At 41.7% G+C, this 22310-nt stretch overlaps 1 protein-coding gene across 2 annotated transcripts in view; it reads left to right on the top strand.

The window, feature by feature from the left end:
- Nucleotides 1-22310, top strand: part of LOC137303998 (serine-rich coiled-coil domain-containing protein 2-like) — a 531854-nt gene that overhangs the window by 403808 nt on the left and 105736 nt on the right. For both annotated transcript variants that reach the window (XM_067972386.1, XM_067972387.1), the window contains exon 8: nucleotides 3218-3304. In XM_067972386.1, coding sequence (XP_067828487.1) covers nucleotides 3218-3304 — 87 coding nt within the window. The remainder of the gene's footprint in view (nucleotides 1-3217; nucleotides 3305-22310) is intronic.

Below are 22310 nucleotides of genomic sequence, written 5' to 3'. Positions count from 1 at the left end.
GGTAGCCTCCGAAAGCTTGTGAATTTAAAATAAAATTGCTGGACTATAACTTGGTGTTGTAAAATTGTTTACATATTCTCAGCTGTTTTGAGTTAAAACAACCTTAGCAAATGCTCAAATGAGCAGATTACAGACCATCCCTGTGAAATTGAAATATGAGACTAAATCTTCATAGGACCGCCTCGAGTTAACTGAATAATGACTTCTACTTAGTGTAATTAGAATGAAAATGATGGGGTTGAGACCTGGCAAGGCCGCGTTTTATGGCCCTTCCCCAGTTGCCTTGAACAGGTCAGAGTGGGTTGCCTTGTTAAAAAGCTGCAGTCATTGTGGTGATGGTGCTCCCACAATGCTGATAGGGAGGGAATTTGTTGGTAACCACCAATGATTAAAGCTTACAGTTGCTCCAAGACATTTAGACTTCAGCTTCGGACCTTAGTGTGAATTCTCTCAATGCTCCATTTGATTGTGATGTAGTATTTTTAATACAGGTATAATATCACATACATTTAAAGAAAGCACATTTTTTTCACTGAACATATGGCTGAAGGAACTGTACTGGCATACTACACTCCACCTCGAATCCTGGACAAAATCTCGTGAGATTTGCTCACTAACAACCTTCAAGAACCTCTGCCCCAATGAGTGAGCTACAGGTGGAGGAACTGTTGAGAAGCCTCTGTACCTGTAGTGGTCCTCTGAAAGCAGGTACGCATCACATAAAAGCCAACTTATAAAGTGGGTTGAACCAGTACGCACAAGTTTGAGAACAAAGTTAGAGATAATATTCAAGATTTTAACATTCCATGTTTTGTTTGGAAGGTATGTTACTCTTATGTTTTTCTCTCTATGGGTCCTTTCTTGCACCTCTTTTCCCCCAGGACAAGGCCACACATTTTAGTACACGGCATGCTGCTTGGTTTCTGCTAGTGCCCACCAGCAGTGCATGACAACAGTTCAGTTTAGGATGCCCACTCTGATCTTCCGTAAGGGAAATGCCTGATCTAAACCTGTTACTTCCCCGGACACTGGACTGTGGCAATGAATCTGCTCTGTGGTGTCAGTGAGGCTCCAGTTCTGTCCCCCTTCAACTGGATATTAATACTTCAATAAGGGATCGGTTACCTGTCAAAATTCTGGAAAAGTGGTTAATAATTTACTTTAAACTCAAGCTTGTGTGCAATATTTAAAAAGCTGTATCAAGATCAGTCTTCAAATGTAATTTCAGGCTCTTCTGAACTGTACAATGTGACTCTCAATATTTCAAGTTCATTTTTTTCCACTAGCAATAGACTCGCATTCTCTGGCTGAACTTCTCATGCAAGGATTTTACAAAGCTTGTACAAGCTTCTATGTTCTGTTTTTATTGGGTCCTTTCGTGTGAACCGAGTAGATTACAGACAACAATGATTGCAAGAGAACATGAAATTGAAGAATTAGACTAAAATTTTCTTTTCTAGGGCAGTTCTGCAGCTAACTCAATAATGCTTTCCATTTAGTGATGAGGTTATTTGTGGTATAGCACCAATGATTACAGCTTACTGTTGCTCAAAGATATTTAGACCTCACCTTCTGAACTGAACACTATTGTTAAGATAGCCCTCAGATGTACAAAAATATCTGTCTGTGGTGTAAGGGCTGACTGACTTCACACCTTTAGAGGTGGAAGTTTGTGGTCATCTTCACTTTGCATCAAAGTGGCATATTCCAAGTTTAATTAACTGTGTTAAATCCAGTGTTTAAAGGGTATAAGGAATTTTGCTGTTTACCAGCCTCAGAGGTGGAGACAGGTGAATTTCCCTGGGAAAGGAATGAAAGGGCAGGCTGAAAAGATATGAAAATGAAATGAAATAAAAACAAAATTATGTTATGTGAACCTGTGGTTCAGGTTCATCATCTTTTGAGTGTTACATTAAATGTCCTAGAACTAATACAGAAAACTTAATTATTCTTGTGCAGCATTATATAATCATGGCCCGATGTTTGTTTGAATGTGTTATTTCCCAATCACAGAATAAAGGATCTGACAATGTTGATATCACAACTGCATTTAAAATTAATTTCCTGACAGTGAGTAGCTGCTCAGTACAGATCAGGAAGGTCCCAGGTTTAAACCCCAGCCTGTGCTGCATTAGCTGATTTCAGCAGCAAGAGAGGGCAATGATCGGGATTCTGCAAATGGACTCGCCAACACTGAGTTAGGGAGGGGACAGTCAGCATCAGCATTTCCCACACCTGCATGTGCAGATGTTGGGTGTGCATGTGCAGATGTTGGGTGAGGACAGCGTGGGCTCTGTAATGGTGCATCTCACGGTCATAAGTAGGCTGCTTGCACTTACTATCTAGGCTGACATTTAAAGACTGGCCACTAGAGTGAGGGACTGGAGGGCTCCCTGCACCAATCCAACTTATACTTTGACAAGGAATCTTTGGAGAGATGGGGAATGCAGTGACAGAAGAAGGAAGAAGAAAAATAAAATTAATATCTTAAATATTAAATTACGTCTTTGCATTTTAAGAGTGCAGACTAATGGTCATTTGCTAGAAACGTAATCAGCAACAAACTGCTGTACACATCAGTTAAACTTGGCTTGTGACTTTGGCATTTAATTGGCATAGTTGCCATTTATTGGCTCAGATACTTTAGACAACAATAATTGTTAAATGAATGTATTGGTTATTAATATTGAAATAGGTGTAAGTCGAATGTCACCGTCATAAGCACATTTAAATATATCCCAGTTGAAAAGCAACTTTAAGATTATTTTGTGTTTTTTTTCCAAAACGCTCGTGCTGATGACAACCTCTGAGGATTAACTCCTTTAATCCCCTGAAGGCTTTCATTCCATTTCCTCACTGAAGTGGATGCTATTCTTGTGCAAGCATTGGCAGGCTATTGTACTGTGGGGGCATCACAGCCAAGCCCAGTCCACTCCTCACCCAGTATCTATGCATGTACATTTTCATCACGACTCTGGACTGATGTTCCTGTCGCTAATGCATGGGTGCTGAGGCCAACTGTGCCTTCCCCACCTATTTCAGCCCTGGTGGAGATCAGCTAATTGAGAATGAACTGAACATTGAAACAGGATCTTCCTGGTCAATATGTAGCTAAGCCTAACGGCAAACTTGCTGAGTCACTGCTTGAGCTTCCTCTTATCTTTGCCATTGTATGTAACTTGGCTCAGATTCCTGTATCTCTGTACTTCTTTTTCAGAATGATGATGGTACCCCACTAAATGACCTGATTGCTGTAGTATCACCAACGCAAGAACAATCTGAGGCCATAAACTCTGAAGATAAGGTAAATTGTCCCTTTCTCTTATATGTAGGGTATTGAATATAGAAATAATTTAAGCACAGTTTCTAAAGATGCCCTATTATTGAAATCATGTGAAAATAAATGTAAAATATCATATTTGCTATTGAGGTTTTAATATAGGCCAACATATATAACACAATACAATGCGTCACAATGCGTGAATTCATTGTAATAACACAAATCTTCTGACTCTTCTCTCTCTCCAAACAGGAAAGTGTTCACAAAATTCCTCTTCATAAAGATGGTACTCTTTAAAGGAGTTGTATATTTAAAACCATCTTAACTGATTACCACCTACCGTCCTCCCTCAGCTGATGAATCAGTCCTCCTCCATGTTGAACACCACTTGGAGGAAGCACTGAGGGTAGCAAGGGCACAAAATGTACTCTGGGTGGGGGACTTCAATGTCCATCACCAAGAGTGGCTCGGTAGCACCACTACTGACCGAGCTGGCCGAGTCCTGAAGGACATAGCTGCTAGACTGGGCCTGCGGCAGGTGGTGAGCGAACCAACACGAGGGAAAAACTTACTTGACCTCGTCCTCACCAATCTACCTGTCGCAAATGCATCTGTCCATGACAGTATTGGTAGGAGTGACCACCACACAGTCCTCGTGGAGATGAAATCCCGTCTTCGCACTGAGAACACCATCCAACGTGTTGTGTGGCACTACCACCGTGCTAAATGGGATAGATTCAGAACAGATCTAGCAGCTCAAAACTGGGCATCCATGAGGCGCTGTGGGCCATCAGCAGCAGCAGAATTGTATTCCAGCACAATCTGTAACCTCACGGCCCGGCATATTCCTCACTCTACCATTACCAACAAGCCAGGGGATCAACCCTGGTTCAATGAGGAGTGTAGAAGAGCATGCCAGGAGCAGCACCAGGCGTACCGAAAAATGAGGTGCCAACCTGGTGAAGCTACAACTCAGGACTACATGCATGCTAAACAGCGGAAGCAACATGCTATAGACAGAGCTAAGCGATTCCACAACCAACGGATCAGATCAAAGCTCTGCAGTCCTGCCACATCCAGTCGTGAATGGTGGTGGACAATTAAACAACTAACGGGAGGAGGAGGCTCTGCAAACATCCCCATTCTCAATGATGGCGGAATCCAGCACGTGAGTGCAAAAGGCAAGGCTGAAGCGTTTGCAACCATCTTCAGCCAGAAGTGCCGAGTGGATAATCCATCTCAGCCTCCTCCCGATATCCCCACCATCACGGAAGCCAGTCTTCGGCCAATTCGATTCACTCCACGTGATATCAAGAAACGGCTGAGTGCACTGGATACAGCAAAGGCTATGGGCCCCGACAACATCCCAGCTGTAGTGCTGAAGACTTGTGCTCCAGAACTAGCTGCGCCTCTAGCCAAGCTGTTCCAGTACAGCTACAACACTGGCATCCACCCGACAATGTGGAAAATTGCCCAGGTATGTCCTGTCCACAAAAAACAGGACAAATCCAATCCGGCCAATTACCGCCCCATCAGTCTACTCTCAATCATCAGCAAAGTGATGGAAGGTGTCGTCGACAGTGCTATCAAGCGGCACTTACTCACCAATAACCTGCTCACCGATGCTCAGTTTGGGTTCCGCCAGGACCACTCGGCTCCAGACCTCATTACAGCCTTGGTCCAAACATGGACAAAAGAGCTGAATTCCAGAGGTGAGGTGAGAGTGACTGCCCTTGACATCAAGGCAGCATTTGACCGAGTGTGGCACCAAGGAGCCTTAGTAAAATTGAAGTCAATGGGAATCAGGGGGAAAACTCTCCAGTGGCTGGAGTCATACCTAGCACAAAGGAAGATGGTAGTGGTTGTTGGAGGCCAAGCATCTCAGCCCCAGGGCATTGCTGCAGGAGTTCCTCAGGGCAGTGTCCTTGGCCCAACCATCTTCAGCTGCTTCATCAATGACCTTCCCTCCATCATAAGGTCAGAAATGGGGATGTTCGCTGATGACTGCACAGTGTTCAGTTCCATTCGCAACCCCTCAGATAATGAAGCAGTCCGAGCCTGCATGCAGCAAGACCTGGACAACATCCAGGCTTGGGCTGATAAGTGGCAAGTAACATTCGCGCCAGATAAGTGCCAGGCAATGACCATCTCCAACAAGAGAGAGTCTAACCACCTCCCCTTGACATTCAACGGCATTACCATCGCCGAATCCCCCACCATCAACATCCTGGGGGTCACCATTGACCAGAAACTTAACTGGACCAGCCATATAAATACTGTGGCTACGAGAGCAGGTCAGAGGCTGGGTATTCTGTGGCGAGTGACTCACCTCCTGACTCCCCAAAGCGTTTCCACCATCTACAAGGCACAAGTCAGGAGTGTGATGGAATACTCTCCACTTGCCTGGATGAGTGCAGCTCCAACAACACTCAAGAAGCTCGACACCATCCAAGATAAAGCAGCCCTCTTGATTGGCACCCCATCCACCACCCTAAACATTCACTCCCTTCACCACCGGCGCACTGTGGCTGCAGTGTGCACCATCCACAGGATGCACTGCAGCAACTCGCCAAGGCTTCTTCGACAGCACCTCCCAAACCCGCGACCTCTACCACCTAGAAGGACAAGGGCAGCAGGCGCATGGGAACAACACCACCTGCACGTTCCCCTCCAAGTCACACACCATCCCGACTTGGAAATATATCGCCGTTCCTTCATTGTCACTGGGTCAAAATCCTGGAACTCCCTTCCTAACAGCACTGTGGGAGAACCGTCACCACACGGACTGCAGCGGTTCAAGAAGGCGGCTCACCACCACCTTCTCGAGGGCAATTAGGGATGGGCAATAAATGCCGGCCTTGCCAGCGACGCCCACATCCCGTGGACGAATAAAAAAAAAACTGGAGCACGCTCTACATCTCTATACAAATGTGTAGGAATAATAGATTGAGAATTACATTTGTATGAAGGTTTTTATTGTGCTAAATTGGCTCACTCTCAAGTTGTCTTACATACTCTATAACAAGAGTCGATGGGTTTTCCAAAGCTATTCAGAACACAACACAACACAGTTCAGTGTAAATCGATAACCACTTTATTGCATTACTTCTGTATAATCAAAAATAAGGCTATTGTTATGTTAACCATCATGAACAGAACAATACCTTGGCATGAGCTCCATTGAGGCCAATGGAGAACATAAAGGATGGAATTCCCAGGGTGGTCCAGGAATTCCCCACACACAACCCCTTGACATAGGAGACGTGGGCAGAAGATCCGCCCATTGCTCCCCCCACCCCCCCACCAGAATTTCAAGAGCCACAGCAAATGGGGTGGAATCCCAGCATTACTATGTTCCACCCCAAATTCATGGCCCCTTTCCTGGGTGGAATCAGGCTTTCTGCCCTCATTGGCTCCAGGAATTTTGCGACCCTTTCACGTACAAAATTAAAGAACATCATATCATGCAGTGCAACTCATTAAACCTGTCACCATAGCTAGAATCTCTATTTCGATTACACAAATAATCTTAACACTGTCAGATGCACTTAAATTGTAAATTGAGCATTTGTAGCATGTTTACTGTTTATAACTTGGTTTCAGAACTTCTCTGTGAAGGAGGGTTCTTAGTTAATGAACTCTTTCTTACCAGGGACTTTTATCAGGTCAAAAATGTTTCAACTATAGTCAGGACTCGGGCTTCTAAAACAGTTAGCAAATGTAATCATAAAATGTTGAGTTAGAAGCAGCAGTTTTCCTACAAGTGGGCACTGTGTTGTGTACTATTGTAGCATTGCCATTCCACAACAGCTGTTAAACAGTTCCTAACATCATATCACTGTATTCTCGATACTGTGCCACTGTTGTAATATGTTTTAAAGGTCTTTATTCCCAGATATTATACTCCAGTTTCTAAATAGCCTGAGATTTTGGATCACACCAGTTTTCTTGAGAAAAATTAATTTCTGAAGATTCATTTCTGCATTGGGATCGCTGAAATCTTCTGCCACACCAGCGTCCTTCCACTATAGTGCAAAGATATATTTGTCATTTCTTAAATGACATTGCTTTATCTCTCTGTCTTTCTGTACCTCTCTCCTTTCTATTTATCTCTCATGCCTACCCTTTTTTAATGCCAGTTCATCTACATTCTTTCCCCTTGCTTGTCCCTTACTATTTTGGTCCCTATCCTCACCTGACCTTGTCATTCTCTCAGCAGTTTGTCCATCCATATCTTTCAGGTTTCTTTTTTCCAAAGTGCCCATCCGCTTTCCTCAACTACTGAGGCAAAACTAACAATAGGTGGTGTCCATCCAGCTCACCTAACCTGCCTCCGCTGACCCCCTCCCCCCAAAAAGCTGATCTCAAAGTTGTCATTTACAAATAATCTCCATGTCCTCGCTGCACCTGGCCTCTGCAACCTCCTCCAGTCTTGTGTCCCAGCTGACACTAAACTACTTTTCCAACTCTGGCTGATTGTGCCCCTTCCTCAGTTGCACCATTTGTGGCAGAGCCTTTGGCCGTCACGGCACTCTGGAAACCTCTTGCTCAACCTACCTTCAAAAGCCTCCTCAAACTCTGCCTCTTTGACCATACTTTGGTCAACTCCTTTAACTCTACTCGTATTCCAGCTGGGTGTCACCCCTTTTCTGATGTACTTTGGGATGTTTTGCGATGTCATAAGTACTACAGAAATGTGTACCACTTCACATTACATCATCGAGTTGTTCTTTTCCCTCTTTCCCTCCACCAATAAACATTTAGGATTGAAACAAGATTCCAATTGGGCACTAAATTGTTGGAGGGAAAAGCTATTTAAGGCATATGGATTTGTTGCTTTGTTGGAAAGTCATTCTTATCCCTGTTTTATGTAGAACTTTTCTTCACTTGGATTTATACATTTCTTATTATCTTCCTTACTCTTAATGAACTAGTCACAGTCCTATAGCTATCTGTTCTGGGTAGTCTGGTGTACTTCCTCTGATGGCAGCTCAATTTTTCAGTTCAGTAATCCAGGGACCTTTTGGTGACTTTATCACAGCTGGTTCCAAACTCAGTCGAGAAAGAATGATGTGGAGATGCCGGTGATGGACTGGGGTTGACAAATGTAAGGAATCTTACAACACCAGGTTATAGTCCAACTGTTTTATTTGAAAATCACAAGCTTTCGGAGGCTTTCTCCTTCGTCAGGTGAGCGAGTGTGACGAAGGAGAAAGCCTCCGAAAGCTTGTGATTTTCAAATAAAACAGTTGGACTATAACCTGGTGTTGTAAGATTCCTTACATTTGAGAAAGAATGAGTGAGCGTTGTCGTTGCATTACCATAGCAACAGCAGAAAATGACTGCTCGGACACGAGTCAGGGTATTCAGTCGCTCACCTTGACTGTATTCTACTGATCTTGAAAGTCACAATGAACTATACACACTGTGGCCACACATAATTTCTTACTCTTGAAGAAGTTAGGCTGTACTAAATTCACTGTAATTATTGTCCTTAAATCACCATTTTTTGGGGTTGGAGGAGGGGAGGAGTCTTTTGCAAACAATATAACAGGACCAATCCAAAAATCAACAAGTTAACTTTGTCACCAGGCTCTGATTGCGTTACTGGCTTCATAAATGGAACTAGTTGTAACGTACGTGTATTATCGGTACAACTGCAGCCAATTGTCTGAGATTCCATTGCTGCCCGATACTGAAACCTGCCAGTCCTCACTGTAGATGAGTTTTGGCAGTTTTTAAGTGTTTTTCGCTAGAATGAAGTGAGAACACTGGAGCGGCTTTTATATTAAGCATTTTAGGATGTTTTTCTATGTTAAAGGCACTATATAAATGTAACTACTTCTCGTTATATTGGCCTTGTTTTAATTTGGAATCCTTCAGACTGGCTCCCAGTGTTTACACTTCTAAAGCTAGCTTCCGTTTCCCAGTGGAGGATTTGTGGACTCTTGAGAAACTAGGCCTATCAATTTGGGATAAGGAAGCCTGGTTCAGAGGTTTAAGCCACTGAGAGCTAGTTACAGCTGACGGTCCCACAGAATTTGAGTTAAAACAAAGCCAATATAAAAGCAGCTTCAGATAACTTGAAAAAGGAATCTCACTGTGAATCGACATGTCTCACCAGCTGAGGACATAATGTATCAGTATCAAATATCCTAACACACCTGCTATGTGTTCCTTTCAAGGGCTTTTAAGATTGCCACAGGCCATCCTCTCTGATTGGTGTTGTATTTTTGGGAGTGGTTGGATTTGTGTAATTTTTAAAAAATCATGATAAAGCTGTGATAGTCAATTGTAAGCAATGGCAAAAAGTTTAAAGAAAGATATGCAACATTACTACACCAGTTACAAATTTACAAAACTTCTTACATTATGGCTACTCTATAATCTTGCCAAGTGTTCACCATAATGGCTCTGGTATTATCTCAATCATATACCCAAAAAGCATTGACGGTCTATTTTGCGTGGTTGAATAACAGTTGAATTCTGAGAACTTAAAAATTACTAAATGTGTTCACACACAGTTGAACGATGTAAATGAGAGAAATTCACAAACCAACAGTTTTAGTTACAAAAATGAATCCATTATCATGAGCTGCTCCACTCTGTTCCTCAACCCTTTCCACTGGAGCTGATTTCATTCTTCTTTGTGCCGTTTTGTACTTGCCTGACCACAGCCACAACAATGGACAATTCAATCCATCAATGACCAATACAATCCCACAACGCAAACAGGAAACATACACACCAACACACAGAGACAGACAGAATAAGACCAGCTAGTCCATTATGTTTGTCCCATTCAGCCATGTTGCAACAACACAAATACAGTGCTCCCCCACCCAACAGCAGCCATTTCATCTCCTGGGAAAGGCAAAAAAACAGATTTTTAAAAAACCCTAGGCCAATTTTGGGGAGAAAATTCTGGAAATTTCTTTCTAAAGGCAATCGGAAAATGAGTTTCAGGAGATAACGGTGATCCCGAGGAACATCAACCATCATTCCACCCACCGTTTGTACGCAGCCATATCAGCCTTCTCCAAGAACTCGTCCAGCTTCTTTTTGAACGTTTGCAGTGAGTTTGGACTCACTGCACAAGCTGGCAACTTATTCCCGAGGTCACTGACCCTCTGTGGAAAGAAAAGCCTCCTGACATCTAACCTAATTCTCTGCTTACCTGACTTACACACATGTCCCTTGGACTCGCTAACTTATACACAAGTTTCCTTACTCTAGCTAACTTACACGCTCCCCTTGCTCTCCCTGGCTTGCATGCGCTCCCCCCCGCACCTGCTCTCGCCGGCTTGCACGCTTCTTCCCCCCCCCCCTGCTCTCGCCGGCTTGCACGCGCGCCCCCCCCTGCTCTCGCCGGCTTGCACGCGCGCCCCCCCCTGCTCTCGCCGGCTTGCACGCGCGCCCCCCCCTGCTCTCGCCGGCTTGCACGCGTGCCCCCCAGCTCTCGCCGGCTTGCACCCGCGTTCCCCCCGCTCTCCCTAATTTATCTGATTCAAATAATCTGTCCACATGCACACAGCCTAATCCCTTCATTCAAATGACAAGAAATTGATGCAAATTCTTCTCCCAGAAAAAAGAGAAAAGAACCATGGATAGAATCTAAGAATCTTTTCAGTTCAGAACAATGCCGAGTGCAAAATATTCCAAAACAAAATTCTATGTACAGCTTGGCTACAATGCATAATATTGATGTGCATTCTTCTGTTCTCTATCAAAAGTAAGTACCAATTAAAATTTATTTCCACATTGGAAACGAAAATAAGACATCAACTGCCCAAAACTAATTAAAACTGACAGCTGAAGGAGAAAACGTCAAATTTCAGAATAGAATGTGAAAAATAGTTTGTGCATCAGTGCCCTGCAAAATTCATTCACAAGGTTATTCACTCATTAGCGGGTTTCATTTTCCCACTCTGAATGATGCTGTTTTCTGTATGTAAATCTAAACAGCTGCAATGATGTTCAGAATGAGCAGGAATGGTTACAAACTCTAGCCATGCTGTTATGAAACATGAAGGGGATTTTTACTTTGTCTGAATAAGGGAGTTATGGTGGCATGGGCAAGCATGCTGGGATTTGTAGTCTGATTACTTGCCTCCTGATTTCAAAATGGCATTAATTTAAAAGGATAAGCAAAATTGATTTTTTTAAAAAAAATGCACAAATGCAATTTTCAGATTGTTGCTGAATTATGTTTCCTGGGCCTAATTTACTTATGCAAATTAAGTTAATTGAAAAATTCAGTTTATAACTCAAAATGCACAATCTCTGTTGTTCTGAAGCTAGTGATGTATTTATTATGCCATATTAGGATAAATATGGTTAAATGATGTGAATTAGGTTTAATTTACTTTTTAAAATTAAGTTCATTTGAAATAAGACGTATAGCTCAAGAACTACAAGTCCTGTCTTTGTGAAAATTGGAGAGTGTAAGGAGTGCATATCAATGAGTTATGTCAATTAGATCTAACTTACATGTTCTAATTGAGTTCATTAGAAAATTAACTTTACCCTTTAATTTAAGAATCTCACATCCTATCGTATTAAACTGAAATAGATAATTATGCTACTAAGAATAACATATTAATGAATTATGTCAATTAGACCCTATTTGCATATTCTAATTGGGTCTAGAGCATAAACATTCTCTATAACTCATATGGAAGGCACTCTGTGAAGTGGGAAGAATTTTTTTGAAACCGCTGTTTCAGAAGGAAAACACAGACTGCTAATCTGAATTATTTCCCCCTTTCCACGATGCATTGGGTTGGCCAAAGCTGTTCTTCTTGATCTGACTGGATTACCCCTAATGTCCTGTACAGTGATACTCTTGGGCCAACTGGCTTTCAAGGGACTATTTCTTCGATCTATGTTACAATCCTACTGCTCTGTCGTGATTTGCAGCAGAAGCATTTGATTTGTGTGCGGTTACAGTTTGTGGAGATATGCTGCATGACAAATGTAGCATGTTCATGCACTGATGCATTGCACAACAGAATGGTACAATATGGTTTTGTGCCTGAAAATTTGCTGTAAGCCAAGTCTTTGTCTCATCAGGAGGGGTGCTGAGTGGAGGTGGACTGCTTCCTTTGAAGGAGAAAGGAAAATTGGAACCAGTCAACCTGTATTACTCTGAGGCATTTTCCGTCATTTAGCAGAAGAGCTGACGACATGTTACCTGCCTACCTTTTTGGCAGGAAATGGGAGCACCTGTTATAGAATAATGGGGATTGTGGAGGTGTAGGACAGTATTACTGCTGGGAGTTAGTCTGATTGTGGGCCTCCAGATTTCATGGAAATGGGAGCATATGAAATGGGAGCAGGTGTTAGCCTTGGGTCAGTGGTAGCACTCTTTCCTCTGAGTCAGAAGGTCATGGGTTCAAGCCCCACTCCAGAGACTTGAGCACATAATCTGCACTGACATATGAATGCAGTACTGAGGGAGTGCTGCATTGTCACAAGTGCTACCTTTCAGATGAGATGTTATTGCATAGAGAGCTGGGAGAGATAAACAGCATTAGAATAAAGAGCAGTCCAGAAATACAAGGGATCAGACAAGGGAGCAATACTAAGCAGGCTAAGGTGGGTTTGGAGTGCATGTGTGTAAATGCACAGAGCGTGACAAAAAGTGGAGAGAAATCAGGGCTAAAAATGCAGAGGCAATTTTTGAAAAAATAATTGAGCAGAGAGAAATTGGGCTTGTTTGAGCCATTCACTGAGGCACAAAAAGCTGTCGGCAAGGGGATTGTGAAGGATAAATGAAATCTCAGGTTTTGGGGACAGAAGGTGCGATTTAGAAAGATTGAATTGCCATGGGGAATGATTGTAGAAGTGGTTACGGCTGTGTTGTGTTACAGGAGGGCCAGAGCTGGAAAACAACTCATTGAAGAGAAATGGAAAGTTCGATTCTGTAAAAATCCCATGATCATGGAGGTTTCTCCACAGGGAGGACCACAGCATATTGGAGAAGAGCCAGAGATAATTAGAACAGTTAATTCAAATGACTATGTAAGAACAGATTGTTCCAGAAGTAACCAGTGCGTTGCCTCAGGAGACCTAAGAGGTCCCAGGAATTATTTAGATGAGGCCAGAGGCCCAATTTTGAATGAACCTTAGTTCCTCTAGCTTCTGACGTGCGCTGCGAGTACGCCAACCATTTTGGGCCTGAACAAATGTCTCCCCCACACTCGCTTTCATTAATGGCATGTACAGACACTTCAGTGCCCTATATCGTGCACACAATATAGACTAATCCTAACACACAATGACAAAGAAGAAGTGTTTTGATGGGTTTTAGCTAAGAAGTAAATATATCAAGAAAAAGGTAGAAATGTTATTTTACTTGAATCAATTATTTTGAACTGATGAATTGAAATAAAGTCACCATAATTTTTCAGTCTAAGTGACTATGGTGAGAAAATTGGCGTAAATCCAGGAAATTTATGATTGTCATTGACTTAACGGGGGTCGAGTTATGAAAATCAATTTTGGACAGTTTTGGTGAGGATATTGGCGGAATCATGCAAAAGTCCCAGGAAATTATGGCACAGCATAAATAATGGCATACATCACTTGCGCCATAATTTCCTGGGACTTTTACGGTGTATAACGAACCCATTACTGTAGATGCGTCATTCCAATGACGCAAGTCTGCAGGAAATTCTGGGCAGATAAAGCACTATACGAGTGCAAGTCTCCTTCGCTCCCTCCCTCCCTCCCCAGCAGGCTGCGTGTTTCTAACACAATGCTGTCCCCAAATAGGCACAATTTGGCCGTCTTTTTATAATTCTGCTCCAAGATGGTGAAAGAATAGACTTTGCACCAAATAGAAATGTCATACTTAGGCAACAGCAGGTCATTTTCTGAAGCTGGAACTGAGAGCAATTGCCAAGATAATGTGTGTGTTACAGTTTGAACCGTGCCTTACCTAACCTGGCAATGTTTCTAAAAAAAAACTGTCATAGGGCTAGGAAAGCCCTTTAATCTTCTTCCAAATACACCTGTTACGTTGAGGCGTAGAATCTGTAGATGAATAAAATAAAGTCATTGGAACACCTTGAAAAAGAGAGCAAAAGCATTAGAGAAAAGATGAATCACAGTCGTTTTAAGGAATTATGTTTGAGTGTGGGTGCTGCAGTCTGACAGGTAGACATGCCTCTATAAGCTAATAATGGCCTGAAGTTGAACAGATAAATGTACTCCCTGTACTCAAAAGAACAGAATTGACTACGATATATCAGGTACTAAATATCTGTCTTGACTCAACTTTAAAGTTCTGCGAATATTAAATTCATTTCAGCAGGATCAAAAATAAAATATTCCATCAGTTATGAAAATAGAAAGCTATTCAAGACAATTGTAATTGTAACAGTTCCCAAGACATTTTCTGGGAGCCTTTGTTGTGTGTTGATGCAGAAGCTAATATAACAGTAATTGTGGCTCATTGTAGTGAATGTTTTATTTCTTTATCTTCATTTGATGAATTACTACAGCTTTGTTATGTTGTTTACTGAATACATTTCCAGAATACCTTTGTCACTAGCTGTCACAGAAAGGCAAACTGTAATGGCTCGTACAGACAGCGCCATATAGCAAAGCACACCAGTACGAAGAGGATACATTTGTGAGAACTGGTGTGGTGTAATATTTGCAAAATGAACCAATTGTGTAATACACAAATGGCATTGTTGATAAATGAGGTGCTGAGAAAACACCTTCATCATGCACAAGATGTTTTTTTTATTTAAATTGTCGGAATTTCCTTCCTTTTGACTCTCTCTTCATAAGCTGACACAACTTCAAACACTGAATAGATCAGTAAGGAGCCTCCTACTATCATTCTCATCGATCGGGTTCAGCTTCATCTGGAATTCTTACTTTTGCTGAAGTTGTTTGTAACTTCTATTGGTTGTTGTGTTGTGTTTATAGGTGCAGTATATAAATTAATTCAAACTTTGACTGTTGCAGTTTGCCTTGATTGACAATGGGACAGTCTGAGAGTCAATCAATGCATCTTTGTTTGATAACTGCACTTTTGCTCATTGAATAAATAATCAAGCAGAATTTGTTAATAATTCTTTTGTAAGAATGCTCTTCAGATTGGTCATTAGTATTGGAACTTTTTGGACACTTTTCAGTGTAACATTTGGCCCTTGTAAGAAACATTGTAACTGGCCAATTCCCATCAGTGTGTCCTTCATTAGCAAGTGACATTTTTCTTGAGGCTTGCAGTGACTCCAAGATAGAGCTGCTTATCTCATTGATTTCCAAAATACTGTTCAAGAGAGCATCATCCTGATCAATAGTCCTGTATTTTTCTGGGAAATGTTGCTTTATGCGTTGTGGCTATTCTTCTGATATGCACAATGCTGCGAAAGGAGAATGCATTTTTAAAAAACTCTCACCAGTCTTGAGGACTTATTGTTCGAGTTTGAAGGCTAGATTCTACATTCAAGATTGACACCCTTCCCATGGAATAGTTAGAGGTCTAAATTTATATTTCTCTCTATAGTACCAATCCTTCCAGGAGAATTTTAATGAGTAGCCCCAGGGGGGAAAATTTGGTTTCTGGTGTTTGTCCAAACATTCATTATCATTTGAGATTGAGGATATTTTGGAATTCCTCCAAATTAGACTTGAAACCAAGTTCCATAAGAATGCCTGGTCCAGCTATTGCAATCTTTTACATTTCTGCTATTAAAAAAGAAAGGTTCTTGCGTTGCGATATTCCTTTCTATCTCTTTTTATGCAAAAGCAATGAAATGTAATCCAAAATGGATTTCCCACAACCCCTTGAGATTTTAATTCATTCCTTCACAAGCTTGACATTCAAACTTTTATATATTTACAAATTGAAATTCTTTGTGTGCAGTCTTGATGTTGCTGCAGGTCTCGGCTGAACATGTTGGCTTGCTCTTGACAGTGTTGTTGATCATCCATATTTAAAATGTTTGTTTTTTTTTCAACCTGACCCCAAATTGCTCATTAAAGTGAAATCAGAATACAGAATTTACACAAGTTCCTCATTCTAGCCTCTTTCCCATGAATCTGAGCTGGATCAAGGATTGTGTTTTAAGAAGGCAAAAGGGTTTTATCTGGTTATGTGAACAGAATTAACTCGATTCATGAATCTGTTTTTGAAACTAATGATTCACATATCTTGAATATGCTGTTTCTAAGCAAAAGTTGGAAAGATAGGTTGTTGAATATATTCTACATTTGTTAAAACCTTCCAGGTAGAAAGCCTTCGGCTCAGGTAAAGTTATTCCAATGGATTTATTGCTATATCTTGGGCTAATCTTAAGTTTATGTGGATAGCATCTGGAGGGCTGTCGATTCAAGTAACCCTCTTATTATACATTATTGTCACAGTTTTGTTCTGTTATGTGCCACATGGTCAGACTCCTATGGTAGATGGTAGATGTTGTAATTAAGAAAATGAGATTACCTACTTTGTAGGGATATCTGCATTCTTTGAATGGAAATACCCTGCACATTCAAAGATCCCTCACACCTACAAATTCTGTGCATCTCTTGAGGATAACATTTTGTTATTTATTTGTTGTTGTGCTATTGTGTTTTTTGTTGGTAGTGTCTGCCTTTTTTAATAAAAAGTGTCTAAATGATTGGCGTCAGAGGAAGGCCTCTTGTGTGGCATGAGAAGCATGAGTTACAAGAATGTTGTCAATTTAGGGGATGTTTTAAGGGAACATAAGAAGTAGGAGCAGGAGTAGGCCATAAGACCCCTCGAGCCTGCTCCGCCATTCAATAAGATCATGGCTGATCTTCGACCTCAACTCCAATTTCCCGTCCTATCCCCATATCCCTTGATTCCCTTAGTGTCCAAATATCCATTGATCTCAGTCTTGATTATATTCAACGACTGAGCATCCACGGCCCTCTGGGGTAGAGAATTGCAAAGATTCACAATTTTCTGAGTGAAGAAATTTTTCCTCATCGAAATGGCCGTCCCCTTATCTTAAGACTATGCCCCCTAGTTCTAGACTTTCCAGTCAGGGGAACAACCTCTCAGCATCTACCCTGTCAAGTCCTCAAAGAATTTTATACATTTCAATGAGATCACCTCTCATTCTTCTAAACTCCAGAGAATATAGGCCCATTCTACTCAATCTCTCCTCATAGGCCAACCCTATCGTCCCAGGAATCAATCCAGTGAACTTTTGTTCCACCTCCCTCTAAGGCAAATATATCCTTCCTTAGGTAAGGAGATCAAAACTGTATACAGTACTCCAGGTGGTCTCACCAGAGCCCTATATAGTAACATAGGAACATAGGAATACAGGAACAGGAGTAGGCCATTCAGCCCCTCGTGCCTGCTCCGCCATTTGATAAGATCATGGCTGATCTGTGATCTAACTCCATATACCTGCCTTTGGCCCATATCCCTTAATACCTTTGGTTGCCAAAAAGCTATCTATCTCAGATTTAAATTTAGCAATTGAGCTAGTATCAATTGCCGTTTGCGGAAGAGAGTTCCAAACTTCTACCACCCTTTGTGTATAGAAATGTTTTCTAATCTTACTCCTGAAAGGTCTGGCTCTAATTTTTAGACTGTGCCCCCTACTCCTAGAATCCCCAACCAGCAGAAATAGTTTCTCTCTATCCACCCTATCTGTTCCCCTTAATATCTTATAAACTTCGATCAGATCACCCCTTAACCTCCTAAACTCTAGAGAATACAACCCCAATTTGTGTAATCTCTCCTCGTAACTTAACTCTTGAAGTCCGGGTATCATTCCAGTTAACCTACGCTGCACTCCCTCCAAGGCCAATATGTTCTTCCAAAGGTGCGGTGCCCAGAACTGTTCACAGTACTCCAGGTGCGGTCTAACCAGGGTTTTGTATAGCTGCAGCATAACTTCTGCCCCCTTGTACTCTAGTCCTCTAGATATAAACGGCCAGCATTCCATTAGCCTTATTGATTATTTTCTGCACTTGTCATGACACTTCAATGATCTATGTACCTGAACCCTAAGTCCCTTTGGACATCCACTGTTTTTAACTTTTTACCATTTAGAAAGTACCCTGTTCTATCCTTTATTTGATCCAAAGTGGATGACCTCACATTTGTCTACAATGAATTCCATTTGCCACAGTTTTGCCCATTCACCTAATCTATCAATATCGCTTTGTAATTTTATGTTTTCATCTACACTGCTTACAATGCCACCAATCTTTGTGTCATCGGCAAACTTAGATATGAGACTTTCTATGCCTTCATCTAAGTCGTTAATAAATATTGTGAATAATTGAGGCCCCATAACAGATCCCTGCAGGACTCCACTAGTCACATCCTGCCAATGTGAGTAGCTACCCATTATCCCTACTCTCTGTTGCCTTTCGCTCAGCCAACTTCTTAACCAAGTCTGTACTTTTCCCTTGTTTCCATGGGCTTCTATCTTAGCTAACAGTCTCTTATGTGGGACTTTATCAAATGCCTTCTGGAAGTCCATATAAATGACATCCATTGACATTCACCTGTCCACTACTTTAGTCACCTCTTCAAAAAATTCAATCAGGTTTGTCAGGCACGACCTACCTTTCACAAATCCATGCTGGCTATCTCTGATTAACTGAAAATTCTCGAGGTGTTCAGACACCCTATCCTTAATTATAGACTCCAGCATTTTCCCCACAACAGATGTTAGGCTAACTGGTCTATAATTCCCCGGTTTCCCTCTCTCTCCTTTCTTAAAAAGCGGAGTGACATGTGCAATTTTCCAATCTAGAGGGACAGTTCCTGAATCTAGAGAACTTTGAAAGATTATAGTTAGGGCATCTACAATGTGCTCACCTACTTCCTTTAAAACCCTGGGATGGAAACCATCTGATCCTGGGGATTTATCACTCTTTAGTGTTATTATTTTCTTCATTACTGTTGTTTTACTTATGTTAATTTTATCGAGTCCCTGTCCCCGATTCAATATTAGTTTTCTTGGGATTTCAGGCATGCTATCCTCTTTTTCTACTGTAAATACTGACGCAAAGTAATTGTTCAACATGTCCGCCATTTCCCCATTGTCAATGACAATATCCCCACTTTCAGTTTTTAAGGGGCCAACACTGCTCCTGACCACCCTCTTTTTCCTAATATAACTATAAAAGTTCTTCGTATTGGTTTTGATATCCCTTGCGAGTTTCTTTTCATACTCTCTTTTTGTAGCTCTTACTATCTGTTATGTGACCCTTTGTTGATCTTTGTATCTTTCCCATTCGCCAGGATCTGTGCCCTTTTTTGCCTTTTTGTATGCCCTTTCCTTATGTCTTATACTGTCCCTTACCTCTTTAGTTGTCCATGGCTGTTTTTTTTGGCAAGTAGAGTTCTTGCCCCTCAGGGGTATAAACCGATTCTGTATCACGTTGAATGTTTCTTTAAACATTTCCCACTGATCATCAGTCGTTTTACCCATTAACAGATTTGCCCAGTTTACTGTGGACAGTCTCTGTCTCATCCCATTGAAGTCGGCCTTACCCAAGTCTAGAATGTTAGCAGCTGATTCACTTTTTTCCCTTTCAAACACTACATTGAACTCGATCATGTTATGATTGCTATTGGATAGATGTTCGCGCACAGTTAAGCTGTTAACTAAATCTGGTTTATTATTCATTACTAAATCTAGTATGGCTCGCCCCCTTGTTGCCTCCAGGACATACTGCTGTAGAAGACTATCCCGGACACACTCAAGAAATTCACTACCTTTCTGACAGTTGCTAGTCTGCTTTTCCCAATCTATGTGAAGGTTAATGTCCCCCATTAAGACCACTATGCCTTTGTTACACGCTTGTCTAATCTCTGTATTTATACAATCTAGCACTTTAGAGCTGCTGCCAGGGGTCCTATACACAACTCCCACTATAGTCTTAGATCCTTTCCTATTTCTCAATTCAACCCATAAGGTCTCTGTTGGCTGCTTACCCCCCATTATATCCTCCTTTATCATTGAAGTGATTTCATCTCTAATCATTAAGGCTACTCCTCCCCCTCTTCCATTTTCCCTATCTCTCCTGTAGACCTTATAACCCGGTATATTTAGTTCCCAATCCTGACCATCCTGCAGCCATGTCTCAGTAACAGCAATCATGTCATACCCTCCAATTTGAATTTGAACCTGTAGTTCATTTAATTTATTCCTTATACTCTGTGCATTTGTATATAGCACTCTTCGTTGGGCCACACACCCTAGCCTGACCTTCAGCTTTGATGCTGGGTTAATCGCTTTACGCCTTCTAGTTTTCACTTTATCTGTAGTGCCTAAAGTACACTTTCTGCTGCTCTACGCTTTTCCCTTTCACTTGTTCTTGAACAACTGTTTGTACTATTTGTATTGTAAATTTCCCCCTGGATCTTCCCCTCTCTTGCTGCTCTCAATTGCAAGTAGCAGCAAGACCTCCTTACTCTTTCACTCCAACCCCTTGCAATAAAGGCTAACATACCATTTGCCTTCCTAATATTTGCTGTACCTGTATATTAACTTTCTGCAATTCGTGTACAAGGACACCCAAATCCCTCTGACTACCAACATTTCTTAGTTTCTCACCATTTAAAAAATATTCTGCTTTTCTATTCTTCCTACCAAAGTGGATAATTTCACATTTCTTCACATTATACTCCATCTGCCACCTTCTCGCCCACTCACTCGACCTGTCTATATTGCTTTGCAGCCTTTTTGCATCCTCCTCACAGCTTACTTTCCCACCTAGCTGTGTATTGTCATTCTTAGTCCTACTTCCATTAGAAGAGTAAAGAAGACCTTACAAGGTAGAAAAAATAGCTGTTCGTGCTCAAGAATTTTTGTTAGATGGAAACAGTAGAAAGGGAGAGACTGCAAACTCAGTGTGAGGGGAGTTGGGGGACAGGGGAAAGGAGCAAACTCGGGGAAAGGAGCAAACTCAGTGTGAGGGGAGTGGGGGACAGGGGAAAGGAACAAACTCGGGGAAAGGAGCAAACTCAGTGTGAGGGGAGTTGGGGGACAGGGGAAAGGAGCAAACTCAGTGTGAGGGGAGTGGGGGACAGGGGAAAGGAGCAAACTCGGGGAAAGGAGCAAACTCAGTGTGAGGGGAGTGGGGGACAGGGGAAAGGAACAAACTCGGGGAAAGGAGCAAACTCAGTGTGAGGGGAGTGGGGGACAGGGGAAAGGAACAAACTCGGGGAAAGGAGCAAACTCAGTGTGAGGGGAGTGGGGGACAGGGGAAAGGAGCAAACTCAGTGTTCTGTCTTCATAAGATTTTGAGCACAGTGTCCCCATAGATCTGATTCCATCATTGACCCTGCAGTTGTTTGTGCTCAATGTCATAAAAAAGCAGGCATTCGTGAGCCTGGAGATGTCATTACAAATTTCTGGACCAAATGATGAGAATGGAAGCCGGTCAGATTTTTAGTAGTTACTTTCAAACAATCTGAAGCTTCAGTTTAAGGGGAAAACCTCCCATTTTGTGTCTCTCCTGTTACTTTTCTCAATTTACTTTTCCCATTTCAAAACTTAATAAAACCTTTGTGCTCCAAGCTATCTTCAGGGCTTAAGTGTTAATAGAGATATTAATCATAGTAATGGCAATTTTGTTTTATTGCTAGCTTCCTGGCTGAGACTATTGATGCTGTATTCTTGACACAGTTCAGTTACTACTGGCCTCTGGGATTGAATGTTGGATTAGGATTCACCACAGGGTTTCTCTCTAATTGGAGTAAATTGAGCAATTTAGAAATACTAAAACGTCAAAATAAATTAAGTATTAAATATTCTGTGGGTAGTGGCAAGCAGACATCATCCAAACCCCACAAGGGCACAAATAGGCATTCTTATTAGCAATGTCACTGTAATAACTAACTTAGATGAATTTTATGGTTCGTGTACAATATATAAAGTAAGCAGATGTTCTTTGCCCAATTTGGCAACAGTAATGGCTGTAGTGTCACTCTTGGTATATAATATCCACTGGATAAAGATTGCACTTAAAAAGCGAATGACCATGCATATAGTTTTATGAAGGACAATGT

This window comes from Heptranchias perlo, chromosome 36 (assembly GCF_035084215.1).
Source record: "Heptranchias perlo isolate sHepPer1 chromosome 36, sHepPer1.hap1, whole genome shotgun sequence".
Taxonomy (NCBI): domain Eukaryota; kingdom Metazoa; phylum Chordata; class Chondrichthyes; order Hexanchiformes; family Hexanchidae; genus Heptranchias; species Heptranchias perlo.
The sequence above is the reverse complement of the archived record's forward strand: the minus strand, read 5'-3'. Positions and strand labels throughout refer to the sequence as shown.